Genomic DNA, 27,293 nt, shown 5'->3' with positions numbered 1-27,293 from the left:
AAGATTTAACTTACATAAATTAACAAAAAAATCGTTTTATGGAACAAAGTATTTATTTAAATGCACATATCTCATAAAATAATTCTCTGTCAAATAGCATCAAAATTAATTGAGTTGGAATTAATCCCGTGGGAAACTGGGTAATAAATCTAGTTGAATAAACATATTTTGCTCATTTAAAAATTATATATGTATGTATGTCTGTAATTATTTCAGAATATTTTTTGGGATATAATGTTATATATATGGACTAACTCGGAGGTCACTCAAACGCTGCATAGTTATTTTTAGCCAGAAAGGCGTTCAAATCATCTTAGCATTTCGTATTATACGGTCCATCAGGACACTAATAATATCGATCCTCACCTGAGTTGGAGCTAGCTTGAATCAATAGAAATTATTTTATATGAATAAAACTTGGAAACTAGAGTTACGGATAGTTTAATTAGAAGACCATAAACTCCCCTAAAATATAATATGTTATCCTAAACAAGAGGGTAAAACTTAAATTGATTATAAATGATCGACTATAACGAATCATCGTATGCGCAACCCTGAAATCAACATCTGGACCATATTGTTCATACAGACCGATATCATCTCAAGCATGAAAAGTTATACAACAACAAAAAATGCCTGATTGCGTTGTGATATCACTGACTGAATGTCACTTTGCGGTAACGTCTCTTTTACGATACCATAAAATCGTGAGGTCTATAACAGAAAATTGTGTGATAATAAACGCTGCGCGTCTTACGCTCTTTAATTATGTCGTTCCCGTACATTTTATGGTCACCGCTTTTCTTAACTCGCGACGGTCAAACATCACAGTAAAAAAGAGGTCAGATGCTTCGTTAACTTTTGAGCAACTCTTTTCTTTACTTCCGACCGTTGGAGCGCGAAGGTTTCGAGTACGAAAACGATTAAGGATCACTGACTACGGTCGCGATTATCGACTGCAGTGGTGCGCGAAGGTTAACCTTTATCCTTCGATTTTATTTCTTTAATTTTTAAGAGTGTAAAAGGTTAACTTGAGATACAAAGTAGTGTCCGAAAGAGTATTTTCTGTGTACGACATCGCCGCAAACCGACCGCAAGGCAGCCGCCGTAAAATTTGCGGTCGTGGTTCGAATCCCGGTTTATGGTACTCGAAACGAGGTCCCACAATTCGAAGGGTCATATGAATAGTTTTTTTATATATTCATATTTTTTTTTTAAAACGTTGGTCGTAAATCAATTATTGGGTTTAATGGCGCGATGTCGTTTCATAAGACGGCTGTGTTCAAAACTCGTTATTTTCTGCATATGCGGCGTTTTAGAGGCAGTTTTTCTAGTGGCGCATTTAAAAGTAACCTAAATATCATTTATGGTAATTATTACTAGCTTAGAATGACTTCAATAAAATGTTTTATTATTTTTACGACTACATCTATTTATATGAAAATGGAATCAAATCCTCTTGTGCCATAACAATCACTAGCTATTTTTTTTTTTTAATGTAGTAAAGACATTCATGAGCAATAAATTAGTTAAACTGAGTTAATCTGAAACGTGTCGTGGCGGAGTGCCAGCCGATTTAACTATATTTTTATTTTTAATATAACATTAACATAGGGAGGCATTTAATTGTGTGCAAATAACTCTTAGATTTTGCACTACAATAATGTATCGGCTCACAATTTTTTGGTTAAAATTAAATTTTCTGAACATAGAAATGAGAACGTTTTACGACAATAGAAAAATAAAAGAAAAATTTGTGTGAACTGTAGACTATACCAAATGTGTTTCAGATTGGACAAAAACGCTGGCATTAGTCTGATGTGGGCTACTTTTAGTTTTTACGTAATTTGTTCAATCATTATTTTTTTCACCAACGCAAATTATTAATGCAAAACGCGACATTACACAAAAAACATTCCCTTCTATTTGTTTACACAACGCACTCTCATAATATAATATAATCGATTTTTTTCGCACCGCGCCGCGGCGAATCGTTACTTTCGGACTGCCGTATACAGCACGAGCGTAATTGACTCGTTGTACATAATTAATCATGCCAATACACACGTCTTTCGTTGCACAACGCGAAATCACGTATAGTTGCACATAACCAAATTTCGATTATGATCGAAACAGTGACAAACGTGTGTCCCAGTCTCCCAGTGTCAGTATCGATGTGTGCCTACGTTCTGTACTTTTTTCGGCCATTTTTAATTTGGTCACGTGACTGGTCGAATGATTTTTCAAGTGGGTCGGTCTTTTGACGTGCCGATGATTGGTTTTGTTGCAAAATTTCAATATGCATATAATACAAAGGTAATGGGATTTTTGACAGCGCACTCAGATGGATATTGTGTTTGTTTTTGCTTTTAATTATTGTATGTAAATACGTACGAAACAAATTTTGCGATAGGGAAATCGCTTACCTCTAAAACTTTATTTAAAAAAACGTTATGACGCTTTTAACATGACTTAAAATGTTGCATATTTATTCACAAATACATATAATCGAAAGTTGTTTTAATAAATTATTTTCAATTTTAAATAAACATTTCTAAATGCTGTAAAAACGCAAATATAATTTCACTTAATCGAACAATAAATAAATTATTGTTTGCAGCAAACTACATATTGTTAGAATGTCTCAGTGAATATGATACATACAAGTCCAATTAGAATACGATTTTAATTTCCTAGGAATACGTACATATATACTACTACTTTCTCATAGGGTTCTTTCGGGAAATCGTAACTGAGCAAAAATAATGAGTAATATAAGAATAAGTGTATATTTCGTTGGAATGAATTGGCGAGTGATGCATTGAAATCTGGCCTAAAAATTTAAGAGGTATCCAGAAGCAGTCTATCAAAGATCATGATTTTCCAGACTTAAGAAAGATTTTATAAAATATTTTTTCCGACTATATAGTTAATGATACTGAAAAAAGTAAATGGCACAAAAAAAAATTGTACACTGTCGTCTTATTGATTTTTATTAGTACTCGTAGACAACACAATAAAAGATCGGCGTATAGAATATTTTTAGAAGAACCTGAATGTCAGGAAGATTGCACATACTCATTATTTGAAGCACGAAATATGCAAAAACAGACGAATAATTGGTCATAAATGTCTAGAATCTAAGTCGAAATTTAGCCTGCTTGTTTCATGTATTTCAAAAAAAAAATTAAAGACGAAAATTGTTACTACAACTTCATTCAATATCTTCAGATAAAATGTTCTTACTCCTGAATCCTTGATTTTTTTTTTCGTGAACATTTATCAACATTCAACGATATATTATAGCATAGACTTAGCAATGAAACATTTAGTTCCCCTTTAAATAAATAGACATTATTTTTTCGGTCCATTTTTATTAGTAATTATTAAAAATTAGAATATTTCAATACCGGCATTGACTGTTTTCTCTCTCGGTAATATTATTGCAATTTCTAATTGTACATAAATTGTGTATGCAAACAAATTACGGATTTTTAATTGAAAGTGAAACAATATTCATATATAATATATGAAATGTATTCCAGGTGAATATTAGGACTATACACCAAAGATAAAATGTAAGATCGAAAAATTTAGGACAATATTCTCCCAAATAAAAACTAATGACTTCTAACTAGTGATTGATTTAACTTGCTTATTGTGTATTGAGATTCCAATATCGGAATAGGAATATTAAAAGAAATGACGTCCCTGATTATAAGCCAGAAATTATCGGGCTATCCCTGAAAAAATAGTCTTGAATATTTTTTAATATATGTCGTTTCAGTGAAATACTTTTTCACCTGTAGCTATATATTTTTTTCGTGAAAATATAATTTAACTGTCAGTTTAGTTAAATTATATGCTTTCACATTTCCATATGTCTTAATATAAACATTAACATACTTTAATTTATTATTCAAATACGATGTATCAATGTTGTACAGTGAGTGTATATTTTTCAGTGTAGTTATATTTTCACTAGTAAGTCCAAATAATTTTCACCCAATTTAACTGATATATACGCTAATATACAGCTCTAAAATGTCTATGAAACTCAATTTCGCAGTTGCGAAACGTCCATTTTCTGTTCAAACCCAAGCCTAACATAATGAAAGCTTTAGAACTTTCATTAGGTCAAGTCCAAAATACAAACAAAGCAAACTCATCTCTTAGGTGAATATGAGCGGAAGAATAAGTACAAACAGACAGACGTGGCATCTCACATATTACTCCATAGTTTGTTTGCATTTCGATATTACACTATGTTTTAAAAATGTGATAGTTATCCTTACCGATATTACTAGCAACTTTTAATATAAGAGGGCTAATCAAAGTATTTTTAAACCGAATTTTGGTCAATAGGAGAGGGCAAAAACAATTATCACTTCTCAGAAGTCAAAAATTCACGCCAAAAGCAATAAAATCGTGTCGGCAACGTTGCAGTGGGAACGGCGACTGCGACGGCGACGGCACGATTTTATTACTTTTGACGTAGATTTTTGACTTCTGAGAAGGGATAATTGTTTTTTTGCGCTCTCCTATTGGTCAAAATTTGGTTTAGACATGCTTCATTTGCTTATTATATTACTATAGAAAGCCTAAAAAGAGTGGATACGTTCCAGATGTTTGAAAATATGCATTGTTTTAGGAAGCTTTTAATAGGTTGAAAGTATTTTATTGGGAAAAATCGATTTTTTTAAATATTTAATTCTGTCTTGTCTTTGCTTTGGTAATCTAAGAACTATATTATTAATAAGATTAGAAGAAACAGTTCCGCGTGGGAATCAGCAGATTGCAAAAATGTATAAGGTCTTTCCGTGAAGTTATGCCATAAAATTTGCCTGTCGGTGCATTTAAATCTTTATGTTTTTTGCAATCTTTAATTGCTCAATTTTCACTTATTGTAAGTCGTATTATTATTATATTATAAAAATCTTAATATAAACGCTAGATAACTGAGCGTTTCCACAGCGACGTAAATTATAAACAGTGATGTCATTTGAAAAGTATTTGCCTAGAAATACTATAAATCCTAATGAAATGAAAATATTAAAAAAACGATTACTGACTGCCCAACTGTGTGAGCCAGAACCATAATAAAAACCAAATTGCTACCAAATAATGTCATGTGGTTGGAAGAGTATTGTGTACTATGAGCTGCTGCCAATAAGGCACACTATCGATTCCACTAAGTACTGCTCACAATTAATCAAACTGAAGGAAGCATTTAATAGTAAAACGCTATAGTAGACCAATTAAAAGGAATTTGTTACATATTTGCATCCAGAATATTTTTTGGGTCTTAAACCTTCAGACAATCATTTGTTTCTTAATGGTGTAAATACACCAGTATTTCGCTAATAAGTTCCAGGAATTATTCAAGAGCAATCCATCCACATATATCATAAAATAAATATTATATACACAAGATTATCACCATCGAATAAACGGTAGTCAGGTGGATAGATTGTGACGTCAACGTTCTATAGACTTTTCTAAAAAAAAACATAGTATACTATATACCTGTGTTATATATTATATAATAACAATAAAATACACGCATTATATTATACCTGCGCATTGACAAAAGACGCCGGCGTCGCCCTTTGCCGTGAGACAAGTGCCGTCGACGTGAATGATAATTTATGTGCGCGTAAAAACGGACCCTGGCCGGGGCCCCGCGGGACTCCGGGGCCTCGCCGAAAAGAACTGGACTTCATAATATTGTCATTAATAAAAGATTTTGTCACTTTTTTTCATCCGCGTCCGATGGGAATGCCGCGAGGCGCCTGCACTACAAGGCACCCAGCTGCGATCTATTGTCGCCGAAGAAGAATCTTATATGTAGTGACCGAGATTCGTGAAGGCAACGGGACACTCGTATTATTAACAACGCTCAAGTTTGAAATAAATTTGCAATGAAAAGAATTGAATTTCACAGTCAACTTTTGATGTGGAGAATGTGATATAATCATGGTCACCCCATTCTGCGGGAGATTGAGTCATTCGCGATGCGATCGAGATGAGAATGAGCGACTTTAACGCGAACGCAGTCTTAATTCAATGACTTTATTGGACCGTTTTGCCTTTTACTCGACGGTCGAGTAAAAGTATGAATCGCCGTTGAAGAGCGACGGTCGTTTTTTATGGCTCAATTTCGAAATGGACGTAAAGTTTCGTGGTTATATGCGCAAAAATACACTGCGGTTTATATTTGCATATCAAAACATCACTCAATATTTAGCAATGTGCAAAAAATCATTTAAAAATGTGGCGAGGTTAGATCTTGCCAAATGTAAGCCCAATTAATCAGATTGATAAGCCAGGTTATTTGTGAAAGAGAATAATACAAAAAAAATATTAATTCGGCATATATTTCCGAGTCCTTAGCACCCAATCTGTTTGGTGAGCCTTGTTTTGATTTATGGGTTGACATTCGCTTCTATTATTGTATACACGGTACTATCATACATATAAAACCGAATTACGCTTTACGTTTGTTACTACTACATTGATTTATGGACGTTCATAACTATGAATATAAATTATTGAACAGAAAAAAATGTGGTCAATACCTGACCTCTCGCTGCGTTTGTTTTGCTTCTATACACGTGTATCGCGTTGAAAAATCTATAATAATAAATTATTAAAAAATAAAATAAGACTACATCTTGTTAATCATTTTACATATATACTGAAGTGACTTAAATATTTTATTTATATTATTTATTACACCATCCCCTTTTTGTGGATCGTGATAATTTTCATACATCTCCACAAATCAGGAAACGATGAAGTTTTAAGCACTATAATAAATCGAAAGAGAGCAGCAAGTAGATCAACTTGACAGCCCTTAAATATACAGTCAGGAATGAAGTCCGATCTCATGGACTTGAGCTTTTCAAAACCGTACTTCATATCAAATTTATCTATGGCAAAAAAGGACGACCAGATAGATCGTGAGGTCAGATTATTTAAAATTTCAATATCAAATTAAAAGTCATGCCATTGAGTAATGCAAAAATCTCGAGCAATATTCTAAATAAATTATGATAAGTTAAACTAAGTCAGTCTATAATTAACTTTTAAGTATGATGTCACAATTTACAGTATAATTAAATTAAAATATTAATGTTCCGTAAATGGCGATAAATCCGTATCTGGTATATTAAGTGTAAAAAATCTGCGTAATAACGTAAATTAACGCGCAACAATCGAGTACAAAGACGATCAGAGAGCGATAGTAATTATTATGAATATATAGAAAAAAATATGATACGTCTATGTCTATAATAATGAAGAAGTGTTCCGTTCCGAGTTGCGAGCGCAGATTTTTATCACTAGTTCCGGTTGAAGCTTCCGATTTTTTTCATGGTTGTGAAATTTCCCTCCGTAACGAGCGCCTATAATCCGGAACATTTGATTTTTATATTTTTATTTACTATAAATTATATCGACTGTCTTTAACTGCTAATAAAAATTGTAAAAAAATGCACTGCACCATTAAAATAAATAATGTAAAAAAGATTACTTATTTTTATACATCGGGTACATATGATATTTAATCTCAACGGCAAAACAAAATATGCCAGGCACTGGTGCACACCATGGCACATTGCCATACTTGTGTGCCTGGCATCGGTGCTTAACAGGCTAAAATTAATATGATTTTTTTATGATTATTAATACATTAAATATATAAAAAATGTGCATCTTTCTTTTGCATTACATTATTAAAAAAACACTGTGAAGAAAGTGCATACATATTCATTATCTAATAAACCAATGTTCACATTACTTTTTATGTTTTTTTTATTTTTTTATTTATTATTATTTACGTAATTCCGCATGAGTAAGAAGTAACTCATTCTGCGGTTTCAATTTGATATATTAAAATTATTAATATAATCCGCATAGATTTAGAAAAATATATCTAATAAGTGCACTTAAAATATTTATTATTAAATTTGCATAAATTAATTAAAAAAATAACTTTTAATTTCTTTGCAATTTATTGGTAAATCATTAATGGTTTTAAATGTAACATATTTAAAATATTATGTGCCAAACTTTACAAAAAATGCTTGAGGGATGTGTTTTCCGAATCTAAATTAAATCAATTTTTTTAAAACTTATTTTTGGTTACCATTATTAATTCATATTTTGGTAGAATAGTCTTTCTTGTGAGCATCGAAAAGCAAATTTAACAATTTTTTATAGCACTATTTTGAATAATCTTAAGTGATTTTAATTTAAAACTTATCCTTAATTATTTGAGATAGTGTTTTTGAATAATTTCTAAATAGTTTTAATGTAGTAAATTTAAATGTAATGCATTAATTGCTGACTGAATATGAAAAATATAATATATAATGACAATATATTTTATTGTTAGCCATTTTAAGATACAGTACACCTCCAATAACACGGTAAATTGGGAACATGCTATTAGGAAGCGTGTAGTTGGGGGACTATAATTTTTTTGCAATATATACGTACGAATCAGGCTCGTGAAGTGAGATATCCTCCCTTTGGTTCGCTCACACATGAAGTAACCGGCACACAAATAGCACCTCCGCAAATTATCGTGTTATTGGGGGCCTATCTATTTTTTTTTTAATACTAAATCATTTTATTATGAATATGTATGCTAGGGCATATGCTACAAAAATAGAGATTTTTGTGAGTTATTAATGTTTTAATAGCTTTAAAGACTTTTTTTATTTCAAAAGAATAACCAAAAAATTTGCGCTACGCAGTTTTTGACATTATTAAGAAGTGAATGAAATAACAGTTTTTAGCATTGCGCCCTTAATATTGTCGCTTTATTTAAACAGGTCAAATTAAAATTTATGACATACATATATTATATATAAGCTTGCCAATTCATATACCTCGGCAATTAATGATGTTCAAAAAGGTGTTGTGCAACAACCACAGATTAGAGACGCAATTGAAAGTGTTTAATTGCAAATCTTGTACGGCTGTAAAACATAGACTACACAATAAATAATTATCTTTTTTTAGCACTTAGAAGTATAAGAACATTATAAACTGAATGAAGCTTTTTCAATTAAATATAAACAAGAGCTTCTCATATGCAACTAATTATCTGATAATTAGTCGTGTTTTCTTTGCTGCTCAGTGTTGCCATATAGTAAATTTCTAGTTCAGATCAAAATCAATAAAATCTTGCCATCGCAATATTACGGATGTGAATCGAATAAAGTACATCTAAACCGAATTTTGAACAATACGAGAGCGCAAAAAACAATTATCTCTTCTCAGAAGTCAAAAATCCACGTCAAAAGCAATAAAATCGTGCCGTCGACGTCGCAGTGGGAACGCTCGTTACCGAGCGTTCCCACTGCAACGTCGCCGACCCGATTTTATTGCTTTTGACGTGAATTTTTGACTTCTGAGAAGTGATAATTGTTTTTGCTCTCTCCTATTGACCAAAATTCGGTTTGAAAATACTTTGATCAGCCCTCTTATATTAAAAGTTGCTAGTAATATCGGTAAGGATAACTATCACATTTTTAAAACATAGTGTAATATCGAAATGCAGACAAACTATGGAGTAATATGTGAGATGCTACGTCTGTCTGTCTATACTTATTTTTCCGCTCATTTTCTTCTAAGAGATGAGTTGGCTTAGTTTGTATTTTGGACTTGACCTAATGGAAGTTCTAAAACTTTCATTAGGTTAGGTTTGGGTTTGAACAGCGAATGGACGTTTCGCAACTGTGAAATTGAGTTTCATAGACATTTTAGAGCAGTATATTAGCGAAAAATCAGTTAAATTATATTTTCGTTAGTATAAATAGATATCTACAGGTGAAAATGTTTTTGGACTTGACTAGTGAAAATATTACTTTATCAAAAAATACATATTCGCTGTAAATTTATATAAAAATCATATAATTTACTATTACCTGCCAGATAATTTATATTTTCACTGGTAAAACTATACATCTACTAGTGAAAATGTATTCCGATATGATTTTACTGAAATGACATATTTTTAAAAATCCTTTCGAGATCGATTCCAGACTGTTTTTTCTATATTTTCATTTAGGAACAATCACATGAAACTGAATGTATTATTTATTTATTTTGGTGCATTCAATGCATTAAATTTTTTGCTCCTTCCTTAGGTATTCGATCCGAATTTTCAGACCGAATACCTGAATTTACTGCTACTAATTTACATTCGTTGAATATTTCCTCTCATGTTTAACATTTTTTAAACGTTCAAAAAGCAATTAAGTCAACAATAATTTACAAACAAACGGAGCCGCGTCAAAAAGCTACAATCTGTCTCTTTGAATAATAATGTTTATTGTGAAAGTACTACCTATGCAGTGGATGCTTTTGAAGGCAATGTTCCGCTCCTTTATATCATGTATCAATAAAAAAGCTGAAGGAACTTATACCTAAAAAGTTAAGTTCAGATTCATTATTTGAGATCGATTTTTACTTTTTTATAAATATATTCTCGCTATGATTTTTTCCAGAGTCGGCCCCCTCAAGGAGAACGTGCTCCTGGAATTTGGCCCCTCTCGGTATCTGGGAAAGTCTAGGTAAGATAACCAGTAACGTAACAAATTGAGTCTTGGTATCATTGTTCAGCTCGCTGCCAAAACACATTCTGGCAGTGCAGCGATCCTCCGCCGTAGCAAACATACACCGCCTCGTAAAACTGTCTTTCGTTGGAGTTTACGCCGAGAACGCCCTTCAAACTCTCGCGGAGATTTTATACGTTTTTCGAGATTTTCGACGATAAACAATGTCTTCAAGAAAAGAAGAAGACGTTCGCCTTTTTAACGACGGAGGACTGCCACACTGTTGTTGGCATCGCTCGTCCGACGGCTTTACGACTCCGACCGCTTATGATGTATAAAAATGTCAAATGTTGCAAAACAGTGATGCGATTGCCAATTCCCCGAGGCTCGATTTACGATCGGGCCTAATGGACCCGGCTCATAATGACACCGCGATAGAAAGACGAGATGAAACACACACACACATATACTAACGTAAATAACGATTGGATTCTGTTATAAATTATTATGACTTATAAGGCAGGATTGGATGGCCTTCGCACAAGCCTCATAATTGTAAAAAGTCATCGGATTAGACATGAGAGAATATTGTATCAGTGCAAGTATTAATAAATGAAGAATGTTTAAATGGAATCTGATGAGATAGGATCTCATATTTCTCAAAGAAAAACTGAAAGTGAACTTTATTACTTTCGAAGAATTACATATGCAAAAAACTGTTTAAAGACTTTTAAATATATACATACAGAATACAGATATGGCAAATATATTAATAAAAAAATCAGTCTGGAACAAAGGATCTCTAATCTTTAACTGAAAAAAAAGTACTGCACCGAATCAAAGACAAATTAATTGATTTTTATATATTTTTATGTAATGTATTTTTTTGCTGCAGTAAATCTTATCATATATCTTATCTTTTACAAGAAAGATTAGTCCACTATTTTATTAAATGGCAAGGATTTTAGTATCGCATATCGGTCATATAAATTATTGATTTGCAATATTTTAAAGGCCGCAAAAATTATACTGATCTCTGTATATAAATGTGTGTAAAAGCAATTTTTTATTAAATTTTTTTATTACTCTAATATCTATTACAGAACCTTTTTAACTACTACTTTTTTTAGAATATCTTGAAACAAGGTGTTAGATCGTTGCTAATTGAGAAGATGCACTGAATATAAATTAGTTAAAAGAATATCTAACCTCATTTTTTAGATGTAATACGAACGCGATTTTAAATAAAGATTGTTCTTGTTTAATTTTTATAATATTTGAAGAAGCATTTTTTTACAATAGAATTAATAATATGCCATAAAATGGTGAAAAGCTCAATTAAAGCATAATATTATTAACTAAATAATGTTTTCAATACTTTCTTAATTAGCTTATATTTAAAAATAGATAAAATATACAAAAATGCCAAGAAATAACTAATTTAATTTAAAAAAATTAAAAAATATGCGATTTTAAGGGCCAAAAAATATTATTTAGATTAAATCCCGAGAAATAATAAATATATAAAACAACTATATTAAAAATATCTACAGCAATGTTTTATGACTATAATACAACATTACATATAGCAGTGAAACGTAGATAATCACAGTCTTTGAAAGAATTTTTTTAACAATAATTCGGTCCAATCAAAGAAGCAGATGATACATACAGAACAAAAATGAATAATAAGTTAAAAGAACTCGCAGAACCAGAAACCATTTAACGCTTTTGCAAATATCAAAGACTGCGGTGGGCTGGTCATCTGATGAGAATGCCAACTAGCGGAGCCCCAAGGATAATGACCCTGTGGAAACCCCAGAGAAAGTATCCAAAGGGCAGACAGTGAAGAATTTTAATATGCAAGACCAAAACGTGGGAGAAGAAGAAGAGATAATAACAAAAAAATCATAAAAATATTCCTCATATTATAATATAATTTTATATACAATATTATAAAATTTAAATAAATAAAATATTTGAGCAAAACATATTGTCAAGAATCAAAAGCAGAATTGACGTTACTTAAAACAAGACTGTTGTAAATTATATTTTTTCGATAAATCTATTTATTATAATATATACTATAAATCTATGTATTTATTATAATATATACGATAAAATACATGTGTCTATCTATCACAAGAACTCCTCCTAAATGGTGAACAGTAGCGACGTGACATTTTTACATGTCATTCTAGTTGAAAATATGCTATTTTCAACTTTAAACTGAAAATTGAGCTGAACAGCGTCGCGCTAATGACCGATTACTAATAAAACCACAAAAAAAAATTGAACAGCGACGTGCTAAAAACAAATTACGTGCTACTGCAATACATGAAGAAAAGAGACTAAAATATTGTATATAGCCAAGTATAGTAACAAATTTATAATAACAGGATGAATAAAATTTTTAAGAAATAGATAATGTGTATGAATCTATCCCATGCATAGTTGGTAAAAAATCTAGTACTACTATATAAAAAGAAGCAATAGAATCCCATATTCTTGAAAGGACTTAAAATTTGTCCATTAAAATGCAATAAATGATTATTTTAAATATATTTTAAGATGCGTTTCTTTTCGTTTTGCATTTTTATTAAAATGAGCGATGGACTTTTAGTTGTCTGTGAGGCAAATCGACCTAAAAAATTTGACAAATGGCGGCCACCGTCGTCGAAGTACGCCGACTTATTTGATTGTTTAATGTTCCATGGAAGAGTGGGCGTCGCGACGCCACTGGGTAATTGGACGCGATCCTTGTCCACATAAGATATTTTGTAATCGAAAGTATTTTGGTTACAATACTATGGAACAAAATAAGTTCATAAATATTGATGGTTTTAGATATAAATTAGGAAAAAATGTCTTAATAATTTGTTATACAAATCTGACTGATCATTAAAAACCATCTCAACAAAATGTACAACTCTTAAATTAAAATTTTCTTGAATATTCACAACCTGTCTTTCTAACTATATTTATTTATCCACAAAGTTATGACAAAGATATTCTTCTATATCTAATCTAAATTAAGTGGCATCATTACAGAGTTCCACTTTTGAAATAAAAAAATAATCTGGCATTTCACAAATAGCCACAGTTTACAAATGAAGACCACCTTCGCGACGCCATTTAGCTTTTAAATGTGCCACGCTCGCATTGACGCCAATTGGCGTTCCTTCATCGCCGTTTCTTGACGACTTCTCTTGACCGAGACCAATCTGCATTGTAGATTGGCTGTGAACGCCGTCTAATTGCGGAGGATTGAGAGCCATTAATTAATTCTGGAGCTCGGCCGGGTGGTCGTGATGTTTCTCCCAAAAAATAATCCAATAAAGAACAAAAATCCAACCGTTACATCAACCGGAATCTTACGCATGACACAAAGGAATCTACAAGCCACATGTCTACTGGAACATGCCGAAGAATGCTACCCAATACTTCGCACCTAATTGAACGAATTCTTCAGATTCTCAAACACAAATCTACAAATGAAGATGTCGCCGCTACAATGATGGATTTCGGTTTCAGAAAAAAGTCGGTAAATCACAGAGAAGAGTGTCTCTAAATCATCTAAATTAAAAGTCGGCATAAATTTTGAGGATGGGAGAAATGTTGCGTGGAAGCTTAATGCGATTTTAACGCAAATCGAGTTTAGCTCTTTCCTTATTGCAGGATGCTTATTTTTTTCAAATCCGGCCCTGCGTTGTGGCGGAATGTCGTACATGTACAAATATTTGTCAACACTGTGATTAATTAGACAGCGAAGACGCTGCGCTTGATGGATGCCTCAATTTCCTCTCGAAGGAGGAAGTCTTGCTTTTAATTATCGTATAAGGATATAATAAATATTATGGAAGAGTAATAAGTTTTTATATGAATTCAATAACCAATGTTTTAACCGTTTAAATACTGAAATAATGAATAAATTCATGATTAATTGTTGAAATTATATTTTACACTGTTTTTTAACTAACAAAATTACATTTGTAGTTGTTTAAGTTATGATTTAGATTAATGTTTCATACTTCACAAGCATATAATACAATCTTGAGTGTGACAAATGGATTATTGAATTGATTATGTGCGGATGATTCTGCTATAATAGCATGACCGATACAAATATTGTTCTACTTATACAGATTATTACATTACGTGTTATTAGTTCGATTGTAAAATAAACAAATAGCTAACTACTTTTTTATTTTATTAAGAACATATGATTGTTCAGTCCAATGAGGTTTAAGTTTAACTTCAATACATGGATATTTAATTTTGTTATCATTTATTTTATTGATTAAAAAGCAATATTCTATAACATTTTTGTATTATTTGGTATATACTAGTATCATACCTATTAAAGAATTGACTGTTAAAAACAATATTAATTTTGTAGTATTTTACTTTTTTTAAATAAAAAAGGCGAGAACCTTTGTTTTGCGACGTATTTATTATTTCAAGCAGAAAAATACTTCAGAAATTCTCAAGTCTAATATCACACAACTGTTTACAATATATTTTTATTTAAAAAAATGTTTTTCTTTCAAAGCTACTCAAAGTGGTCACTTTTTAATTATTTTTGCCAAGAAATTATTACGTTGAAAAATATTTATTAAGATAGATTCACGCCAAATAAAATTTGTAAAAAAATATTTTTAAGATTTTAAATTTGCTGCTCACTAAAAGTGCTAATATATTTTATGAATATAAAGATGCTATTATTGCAAACTCAACAAAAAATGTATTGTATATGTTACACCTAATCTAAAAAAAATATTATTTCGTGAAACGGACAAAAGTTAGCCTAATTTATGAAAAATGCAAAAATTTGCCTAATTCATGAAAAATGCAAAAATTTGCCCAATTCATGAAAAATGCAAAAATTTGCCTAATTCATGAAAAATGCAAAAATTTGCCTAATTCATGAAAAATGTCCGTTGCCTCATTTGTGTATTACCAATAATTTATTGCTTGATTCTGTGCAAAAAAAGTTGATTATTTATTATTTTTTTGTAGATGTTTATAAATATATGACTTTAAAAATTGATTATTTTTACCTGAAATTTTAATTTTATTAAATGTAATTAATTGGATTTTTAAATATGTATATTTTTTTGTAAACATATTTTCTATGTAAGTAAGTTTATATCTATTATATGTATATAATTTGTATCACTATATAATTTTTTTTTATAATTACTGAAATGTTTTTAATTACATTTTTTAAATAATATATCATGCTTGTTACATTATTATCGACCTCTGAATAAACTTTCCGCATGCTGATAATAACCGTTATTGCAGCGCAGATAGAAACAAAAACAACACACAATCGTATTTTCATGCGATATATACGACTTGTGACTCGGCCCTAGCACGCGCGAATGTATGTATAAAAATTTGGAAGCCGCGACGTACGCTGCTATAAAGCGAAAAAACAGCAACATAAAATTGATTGCAAGTTTGTGACATTGACGGTTCGGCATTTACTATAAGAATGGTGAAAAAAAACTAAGATCGTGTAATTAAATATTTTAAACATGTATTCCGACTTATTAGCATGTTCTAAATCAAACGTAAGCGATATTTTGGTCAAAATATTTAAATAGTTTCACATTTATTCAATTGGAAGAATTGAAGAGTTCAGTGATGTATTATCGTAAATATTATATATTTATTTATTATTTAATAAATAACATTAATTTGTATAGTATATGTTATAGTTAAAGTGCTTAATTTCGATAACTATGAATTTTAGTTAAGCTTACAATGCTACATTTCATATATATTTTTACTAAATAATGCACACTTTAACTAGTGAGTGTGTGTACTTTCTGACGTAAGCTAGTCACGTTCTCAAAGAACAAGACTTAACAGAACCAATCTAATTGCGAGCATTGGACAAGTTAGGTGCGAGCGAGCGTTAGTCAGAACAGTAAACACCTCCATGAATAGCTCTCTACAACGAGTCTACTTAACATGAGGATTATCTTAATTGCCAGCAAGATTTACTTCAAATAAATGGTTTAAAATACTTATTAAATACATCAATTATTTAATTTTGAGTACTTTGACAAACACTGATAAGTGAGAGCATATATAAATTAAATGATTTGACAGTGCATATATTGCATTTTAGAAATTCGCACTTTACCTATAACACATACACAAAGATACTTGATATTTATTTATTCATTTATTTTTATTTTTCAATAAATAAACTGACAGGCATAAGCCCAATGCGTTAAAATGGATAAAACTGTACCAGCTGAATAAGCCAATCAGGCATGATGAATACCTACAAGAAAGTTTAAACTACTATATTGACATTTATATTATTAATTATAATTCGAGTGCCAGTGCCGGGACTTTAACCCGCAACCTCAGAGTTACTAGTCTGAGACGTTACGGACTACGCTATTCCGTCCTTAATATAACATACTTATATCATTGTTCTCTCAAAAGCTACATTTATTTCATTGCTAAGGCAATGATCAAATTTTTATTTAAAAAATATTGTTTGTGTCAAATGGTGGTGGGTATAAACAATACAACAATAAGCAATTGATACCGAAATAGATAACTTGCTGTGCATTTTTTATACGCCACACTAAAATATTTAAATGTTTATTTTATGTTGTACAAAATATTGTAAATATATAAGGCTTCAGTGACAAAATCTAACGCTACTTTAAATGGTATAGAAAAATCACTACACCCAATAGTTTCTTTGGAAAATATTTACTTCTGTCTGTCTCAAATTTTCATTTTTTTGTATTCTCATAACGGTGAACGACTTTTCGTCCTTGCAGTCGAGGAATCGTCAACAGTTTTTGCACCGCGTCTACCCATGTCTGTCACACGTGTCCTTTGGCGATGTCACGCAGCGATTGTCAGCAATTAACACGCGTTCCGTCACGGCCAATCGAACGCGACCGCCATAAATAAGGCGGCAATATGGCTGCGACAAACGAGTTTACACGGAATCCGACAGATTCGTAATAAGCCAACGGGGGACCAGACAGACCCTCTCAGACGGACCTCGAGTATGGTGTCCGTATGCAAACGAGACGCGGGATTCCTTTCGAGGGCTGCTGAGACATGGGAGAACAACCGACGAAAGGTGAGCCAATTAGTATAGATCGAATGATCAATCATACTATCATTACTCGAAATGAATGCTAATCTCATTGAATGTATAAGATAGAATGACAGAGTAATGATATTAGAAGCGTCACTCGAATTGCGAGCAATATTATTAACAGTTGTGCCACAGTAGGTAGTGATGTATTTTTATTATTATTCAATAATACATACAAATATATTTAAATGCTTTTTCATGAGTTTATATATCATCGCATCAAAATACAACGATATCAATTGTACCGATCGATCGATGACAAATGCAGTGTGTCACTCGAAAAAATGTTTTCGACCACCCAGCGGCGCGGATCGCATTTCGCATGTAATGCGGAACGAACAGCGCATTCACACCGACAAATATTTGGTCGGGACGAATGTTATTTAATAAGCTGCAAAGTGACTCAATCAGACCTCAAAAAACCGAGGGACTAAGAGCAGATGGTGACCTTTTTGAAACCGACGCGCGCCCAATTAGTCGCGAATGCTCAAAAATCTGAACAAGTTCAACTAACCTGGATGACCCTCATCGGAAGACCCGTCTCCTTCGCCAGCTGCTCTCGTATGTGTCTCGTGGGTTTCGGCGTTTGCGAAAAAGCCGTCTTCAAGATCTCCAACTGCTTCGCCTTGATCGTAGTTCTCGGACCTCTTCTTTTAGACCCTCCATTCCCGTCGTCTGGTGATCTGTTCTCCGCTTGAGAGTCCCTCGTCTCCGGATTCCCATCTACGGAACCCTAAAACAACATCGTAGAAGTGAAACATTGATAGGTTCATCCACAAGTTCCAAAAACGGATGCTTACCTGATCTTCCGAGTCGTCTTGTCCAGTTTTTGAGTCACTATTCAGAGCTAGATCGGCCGCGTGAGGAATGTCTCCAGGACTGAGGGTCGTGTGCCCTTTGGGACCAGTTTCTTCATCATCTTCTTCTTCTGACGCAGAGCCCAAGAGCGAATCACCTGTAAAGAGCAATAAAATATATTTTATGAGGCGAATAAAATACATAATGATGAAATGGGATATCGTATTAGCATAACTCATTAGTAGACACATAATCTAAATAGAAACCATCTATAAAGTTCCATCTCTACGATATATCTTACGCCTATTAAACAGCATATACATCAATGCGCTTTCTTAGCGCTGATATTCTTGATTTTCTAAATTTCGATATGCACAAAAGTAATATAATTATAAGATTCTCCTTAACCGTTTATGTGCCAAAGTAATTTTTTTTATAAGTAATTGAAAAGAAGCACTTTAATATTAGTATCAACTTCATATGGCTTAACCGTTTGAATGCCTGTGTCCGCTTACGAACGACAAAATGAATGCCGCTAGGACGCGGGTGTCCGTTTCTAGTTCTGTATTTTTTTTTTAAATTAGAAATAATTTTTTTCTATAGTTTTTTTATATTTACTTGTATAAACTGGATTTAATTTTGTTTCTATAATAAGTAGTGGTTCAAAAAAAATGGAAATTTTCAAAAATATTTTTTAAAATATATTTATAAAATCAACTTGGCATTCTTAGCATAAATCGCCTAATTACGCTTGGCACTAAAAGAGTTAATATTCTTGTAATGTTATTTAGTAGCGTAAGTGAGTTTTGAAACAAATAAAGGTATATGGAATAGCATTGGTTTTTGCGTATAAGTATATAATAAGTTAGAATCAAATGAAACATATCTAAACCAAATTTTGAGCATCCCTTCTCAGAAGTCAAAAATCCAGAATTTTGCAAATTATAGTATACAATTAATTTTCCCACTATTCCAAGACTTTCTGAGACCACTAAAGACCATGAAATGACGCAAAAAATCAGCTACCAATAAGCATAAACACTACAAAATATATTTCGTAGAGGACCACTAGAATTATAAAGAAACTTACAAGACATGCACTTGATGAAAACATAGCTTCAATAGACAGTCAATTTCATATATTATTGTAAAAAAAATATGTCTCTTAAGAATACTTGTATTCTTAGCTACCAAGAAAAATGTTTTTTTTGACATGTCTAACCTTTTAGCCTCGGGCACGATTCGAACATAGATCATCGGCGTTCGATAGATCTCTTTTTTTTAGAATACTGTCAGAAAACGTGCCGTTGGCTTCCGCCATTATAGCTATTTTTGTTTATCTTCTTCGGACGCAAGTGTGAACAATGGTCATCTGACAGGTGAGGTCGTGTTATGGCAAGCGGAACAAGTGCGACTCGTGCGTGGAGCAGATTCTTTCCGGATTGGGCAACTATATACATCGAGACCACGACCCCAAGATTGACAAATTTAATTAAAAGAACTACTGGTTCAGATCGTATATGTCTTGGGGCTATAAACCTGATTTAAGATTCAACATCATGATGAAAAGATAAGCCATAAAACAGACTTGTTATATCTATAGCATCATTTATGGAGATATAAAATGCATGTAACAAACATATCAATTTGGACATAACTTAATATGAAAATACTTAAGCGAGCATGCTACAAACATATTAATTAGTATAATTAAAAATCAAAGATATAACATGTAAAATGCTTTTCATGTTGTATAAACCTACTTAAAAATAAAGTTATTTGAATTATTAATAATACCGCATTTTGCAGCATTACTATTTTTTTTAAATGTTTTATTGTATAATGGCTATAATGCTTAGGATAAACATGTGAAGACATAGTGGTCAGATTGGTAATAAAAAAAAATTAAATATAGAGTGACATTTAAAAAATATTTGCGCCGAAAAAATTCCAATGCATGTATCTAGAGTTAAAATCACCGAGCTTTCAAGTACAAATAATATCAAAATCGCAATCATGTTTTTTATTGTTTGTATGATAACCATCATGACGCATTGGAGAAACCTGTCAAGTCATGAAGATTAGATTTGTAAAATAAAAAGAGACTGCATTAAAAAATTGTCAAAAAAACGGTATTTTTAAATAAGCATTTTTTTATGGCTCCATCACTTTACAAATAAGTTTTACAGTTTTTATTAATTAAAACATCGATAGTTACTGTTCAGTAGCATACAAACTACAATGAGTAATTGTTGCTGTGTTTCTAGATTTTTCAAAGACATTTAAACAATAGTTAAAATGTAGAATGTATATGGATTAAAGGGGTTTTAATACTATATAATTAATATATAAAGTATTACAACTCATTCAATAAATTTATATTTATCAGTGTTGAATATTTTTCCTCTTGAAAATTCGCATAAAAAATATGTATCTTCCCTTTTATATATAAGTAGTGTAATGTCATAGCAAACACAAAACTATATATATCAAGAGCTCTTATTTATAATAAATATTTATATTCTAGATACAAATACACGTATGTTTGTATGCATATAAATATATACATATGTATGTCACACAGTTTTGTCGAGGGCCGCCCTTGTCTCCATCAAGTGTTTGTCAAACACACTCACGGCACCGCCCGCCGAGTGTTTGTTGCCCAGATTAAACTATTATTTTAACAATACACCCCTGTCGGAGAGTACTGAATCGGAAACGGGGGGCGGCGAGGGCTCTAAAGGCGGAAAACCCGCCCCCACCCTCTCCAAGAAGTCGATGGGGCGAAAGACCGATCGCGTCGACAACAAACATGCGCACAAAACAGCACTTCGAAAGCTGGTATTTTTTTATATAATGTATACGGCTTAAATTTAACCGTGGAGTTATCTCGGAAGATCTTCCGGTTAACGGCGTTAAACAGGGTTAATTAATCGTTTTTGTTACGAGGCGTTACGGCGATCGTCTTCCGTTTGGGCGTTGATTGATGTTTTTTTAGATCATCTATAAAACGACTGTGTTAAAATTTAATATTTTATATCAAACTAGCTGTGTCACTTACAGTGCATAAATCAATGCATAAAAAATAGATTCATATCTATAATATTAAATAATTTTCTTTTAAAAGTATACAATCACGTGAACACGTTGGTTCACGTGACATTTTTTTTAATGTCCTTCGAAACAATAGACCCCACGAATCTCGTGACATTCTGTTTACGTAATATTATTATGATCAGAAGGGGCGAGTTGGAAAAGTTTGAGAGACGGCAATGAGAGAAGAAAATTAAAATCGTTACATACTTAACCTCGACCGGCATTCAAATATTTATTTCGAACGTGAAAAAATACGTGTACGTGTAATTTTTCTGGTATTAAATCAGGGTTGTCGGTTGGAGTGTATATTATAACCTATTGTCAAATTTATGTTTTCTTTATTTGAATGGCACACCACATAAAAAAATTTTTTATGTATTCCAAACATTACGTAAAACATATTATTTTTTGCGTATTTATTCACTCAAGTTACTTTTAAGCGTCTATTATGGTGCATTTTATTTATATAATAAAGGGGTGGTTGAGTTTTATAATTTTTTAAGGAATATGAATAAATCAGAATTAAATTTAACATATAAATCATTTTGTCCCACCTTTATGGTAAAAGTATTATTTTATAAATAGACAATATAAAAAAATATGGATTTTTTTATATAAAAAAATGTGTATACATTTGTACGTTTCGTTATTTTAACCTCAAACAAAAAACACGTTAATCTTTTCATTTACTGTAAAATGTTTATTTAACTATTTAGCATGTCATTAGTATCATAATAACTAAAATAGTTTTAAAATAATCTATATCAATATATGTATCAAGATATTTGAAACATTTTTAGTATATTTTTATAACTAACATTCCATCACCATCTTTTGGCCTTCCTGCGCACATTCATCAGACCCTAACTTATCCCAAAGGTCTTTACGACTATTATTTGCCCTCTAACTGTTTAAAATATGTCTTTAAACACATTTTTTTTATTATTTTACTGCTACATGTCCCTCAGTTTGCTAATTTTACAATTGCAAATACAAAAACAAACAATCATTAAAATATTTTATTTTATATTTGATTTTAAAACATTGATTAATATAAAAAATTTAATTATTTAAAAATAAATAGTCCTAATTATTGCAAATAGATCGCGGTATTTAATATTTTTATCTTTTATAATATATAGTATAAAATTACTTTACAATTTATGTGCATTTAAATGTTTTCCTAGAGATAAAATACGTTAAAATTATTCTAAAATTTAATAAAAGAAAAATAATAGCATCTAAACTCTTTTGTTTTTCAATAGTTTTTATAACATTTTTTATTGCGGTAATTATTTAAATAGTAGTTGAATTTATTTTTTACTGTAAAGATTTAATAACATTGTTTATATGTATGTCAACATTATCCCTATTCGTCAGCCTTCCTACGCTCATTCGTCAAACCCTAACTTATCCTAAAAGTTTTACCGCTAATATTTGGCCCTAAACTGTGTCTTTTAAACACAAATTTATTTACACGGTATTTAATATTTTTATATTTTATAATATATATATAATACTTAATTTTAATTTATGTGCATTTAAATGTTTTTCACAAGATTAAATACGTTAAAAATAATTCTAAAATTTAATAAAAAAAATAACAGCATATTTATTATGATATTTAAAAACAAACAAACTCCTTTATATAACATTTTTATTGTCACGTGTGACGCGTTATTAATTACATGCGAAATTTAATTGATAGTTCTACCGTATATTTTGAAAGATCGACAAAAATTAATCGAAATTTTGCTTTTTTATTACCATTGGGAAATATGATGTTTTCCTAATGCATAAACCATTTTATTTATACATTTCATGTTTGAATAAATATTACTGTGCCTTAAATAAATGTTAGCGGACCAAAACAAAATTTTAAAATACTAATAGTTTTGAAAATATATAATATATAAGGCAATGATTTTGTAAATAAAACAAATATAACCATAACAGTAACTATATTGGTTAAGCATTTAAAAAACAGTTTTTTTTTTGTATTCAAAAGCATCTGTGGCAATACTTATTATCTGTTACAAAACATTTTTATGTTTTAAAAATAAGGTAAATGGATCGATAAGATAAATTCAAAAATGAACCAAAACTGTCCTGTGTTCTTATACGTACCGGTCCAAACCTCCCGGGGAACAACAAATCACAAGGCAGAAATTAAAAATTCATTACAAATATTATTGAAAATAAATAAAATGCATAATTTAGTAAATATAAAAATGAGTCAAAAGCTCACTAAAACATAGTATTTATTTTATCTGAAACATTCTACAGACACAACCCTGGCTATTCTAAATCGCCTGCCAGAGGTCGATAGAATGATGGAATACTTTGACAGCTATTGGATGGATGATTAAAAATAATACTCGACGGACGTAGTAAAACTTGGCTTCGGTGCATAGAAATGACTTCATTACCTTTTCATACAATGGTAATTAATCATCTCTTGAGTTACTATATGGCTATAGGTACCAAACGCAACAGAAAAAAAATACAAATCCAACAGACGCTCAATCTCTCCACACTAGCCACATTTTCACTGGATAAGCCCAAAACTTTTAAATCGAAATCAAATCGCCAATAAATCGGACACCACGGTCTATGGGGAGCCCGGTGGTGATTAATTTTTGAACCCTGTCTGTCATAATTCAATCGTACGAGAGTCGAGTCGTATATCATTTTTGACGCATACACATACACAGACCTTGCAAAATGTACATGTGTGTATCTATGTGCGGCGCCAGAAGTCAAGCGCTTCTCAAACGTATTAAAGTATTTATTATTCATCGAGGCGTGGCGAATTCAGTGGCGCCGAGTGCGAAAAAAGTTGATGAGAATCGATTAATTTTATGGTCGGTCATTAAAGAAGGGTTGAAAGATCGTGCGATTTTCTTCAGCTAAGATTAATTTGAATAGAAATTGTTTGATACAGAAACTAGCAAATAAAATAATCATAACTTACTGAAACTCTAAGTCAATAACATGATAATTGACATGAACATATTTTAGATATGTTCACACATTTTCAAATGTATCTGTAAAATAATAATTTACAAAAATATACCAATTTTATAGTAGTTATAGTTAAATTGTAGATTTGAACAATTTCATTAGACATAGCTAACGATAATTTGTCGGATAAGATGAGATCATGTTAATAAATGAATATCTTACTTCCTCCACAGATTCATCAAAAAGAACAATATTTTTGTTCCATCTGAAATATGTAGCACATTTTTATAGTATAAATGTGAAGTAAACATGTGGCGCACTTACTGCTTCTACATATTCTATATTTTTAAAGTTCTACAAATGATTTATTCCATAAAAGCAATCATAACTTTGTCTAGTGAATTTTTTTAACTTTATTTATAATTAAGTCATTAAAAAAATATATATTAATTTGTATTGAAAAAGACACAATTTTTAATGAGAATTGAGGCGTTGATTGTAAAGGATAATGTTGACCCATAAGTGGACTTTTCTCAACCTTTTAAATTCATCAGCGACCGCTCGCTCATTCATGACAATTTTTCACCGCATCACTAAGCATGTTTTTTGATATAAAAAAATAAAATAAAATTTGTTACGAATGTTTAAAGGCATAGCAGTAGTCAGCTGCTTCGCAGGATAATCGATTGGTCACACGGCGGTTTTGAACCCCCTTATGGGGCGCCGCAAGCACCGCGGCGTGTCCTGTGGCTAATTCGATCTGAGGATATCTGAAGACAAAAAAATCTTCTCCGTCAGCTGGAAGCAGGCCGCTTCCGTCAAATAATTTTTAGGGCAAATACCCAATAAAAAAGGGTATTTTTACATTTAAAAAAATGTAAATTGATTCTCAAAATGTAGCTTTATTTAATTTATGACCCAATGAACGTAGTTGAAAGCAGCTGCTGACCAAATTTGTGCTTTGAGGTGTCATAATAAATTATAAATTGTCCAATTTATTTTAATTTAATTGTTACAAAGATTTATTTGAGCTATAACTGTAGTGTTTATATACTACTTTAATTTCAATTGTATTTTAAATATCAACAAGTCGTGGGTTGAGGAGAGACTTATTATATAACATGAAAAATATGATAGATCAACAAATAAAACTAAATTTATTTTTAATTTACTATATAGATACATATAATGCATATCATTAAACTTAAGTGACTTAAAAATATGCTTAATCAAAACTGATATAATAAATAAACAGTCTGAGAAACGCTAATTTTATATAAATGAAAAACATGTTCAACAGTTTTACCATAAATATAATATTAGTTATTAACACATGATTTCAAATGCATCAAGAATTTTGTTTGAATATGTTCGATTAGATTCAGATTTTTAAACCTTTTAATCAAATTTCATCATTTATTAATAATACTTTTACTTTAAAACAATACTTTATAATATGAATTTTCAAACTATGAAACACATTGATATTTTTTGGGAAAAAATCAATCGAAAATAATATTTTTTTCTAGCTACTATATATTTTTTATTAAGTTAAAATTATCATTGATACTGAAAAATACGCATAATTTTAATTAATATTAAAAATAATAAAACCATGTGAAAAATGCTTTAAAAAATAATTAATGTACACTATACCCCCCCCCCCTCCACAACACGGTAAATTGGGGACGTGCTATTTGAGTGCGTGTAGTTGGAGAACAAGAAAATACTCATACTTTTTTGTAATACGTATGTACCAATCAAGCGCGTGCTTTGAGATATCCTCCTTTTGGCTCGCTCACACATAAAGTAACGGGCACCCAAATAGCACGTCCCCAATTTACCGTGTTATTGGGGGTTCTTCTGTACTTATAAATATACGCGTCCATGTATTAAATTTAAATAGTTCCGCGATACAAGTAGCTTTAAAAATATGTATAAAGTACATTTTAGCTTGAAAAATAACCTAAATGCTTTAAATTTTAAGAAATATTTTGTCTAAGCATTAATTTAAAAATAAACTATATCTAATATGAAAAAGCAACATCAGTGAGTAATTTACATATACTTAAATGTATTATGATTTTGTGGAAATTAAATTTATTTAATATTATAATTTTTTAGAATCACTGATTAAATTTGATTATAATAAATAAGATGAATATGTATATGCCTATGGTTATTTATTTGTATAATATTACAATAAATTGATAATGAAAGCTTTTTATTCAATATAAAAAAGTAGTATCAGTTTTATAAATCATTTAAAAAAAATCAAATTAATTATGTAAATAATAACTTAAAATATTTAAGTGAAAACTGATTTTCAGCTAATTTTATAAATAAATTGAAGTAAAGAAATTGATCTTTAATTAAAAGCTTTGTAGAAAAATTGTGCAAAATTATGTTTACTATTAATAAACTTATTACTAAAAAAATGATTTATTTACTGTATTCTAAAAAAAATAGGTAAAAACTTATATACATACTATGTATATTTTATATTTTATATTATAAATTAATACAAATAATTTTTTTTAATTATTTGATTGATTGGGTAATTTTAACTAATGCTTTTTTGTCATGTAACGCGGTGGAACGGCGTTCCGGCACCTTTTTAACGGTATTTTTAATTTTAAAAAGCGATTGACATTATGCATTATTATAAAACATTATTTTTATTTTCTTTTTATATAAGTGTAAAAGTAAAAGTTTAAAAATGA

At 30.8% G+C, this 27,293-nt stretch overlaps 1 protein-coding gene across 5 annotated transcripts in view; it reads right to left on the bottom strand.

Moving 5' to 3' along the window:
- Lim1 (LIM homeobox 1) overlaps positions 1 to 27,293 on the bottom strand; it is an 80,698-nt gene that overhangs the window by 17,087 nt on the left and 36,318 nt on the right. For all 5 annotated transcript variants that reach the window (XM_088196981.1, XM_088196979.1, XM_088196982.1 and 2 more), the window contains 2 exons: positions 18,513 to 18,667; positions 18,227 to 18,445 (listed from right to left, as the gene is read on the bottom strand). In XM_088196981.1, coding sequence (XP_088053107.1) covers positions 18,227 to 18,445; positions 18,513 to 18,667 — 374 coding nt within the window. The remainder of the gene's footprint in view (positions 1 to 18,226; positions 18,446 to 18,512; positions 18,668 to 27,293) is intronic.

The sequence above is a fragment of the Plectrocnemia conspersa genome, unplaced genomic scaffold, assembly GCF_051122295.1.
Source record: "Plectrocnemia conspersa isolate PC_06_02 unplaced genomic scaffold, ASM5112229v1 ptg000011l, whole genome shotgun sequence".
Taxonomy (NCBI): domain Eukaryota; kingdom Metazoa; phylum Arthropoda; class Insecta; order Trichoptera; family Polycentropodidae; genus Plectrocnemia; species Plectrocnemia conspersa.
This window is presented reverse-complemented; position numbering and strand designations above follow the sequence as displayed.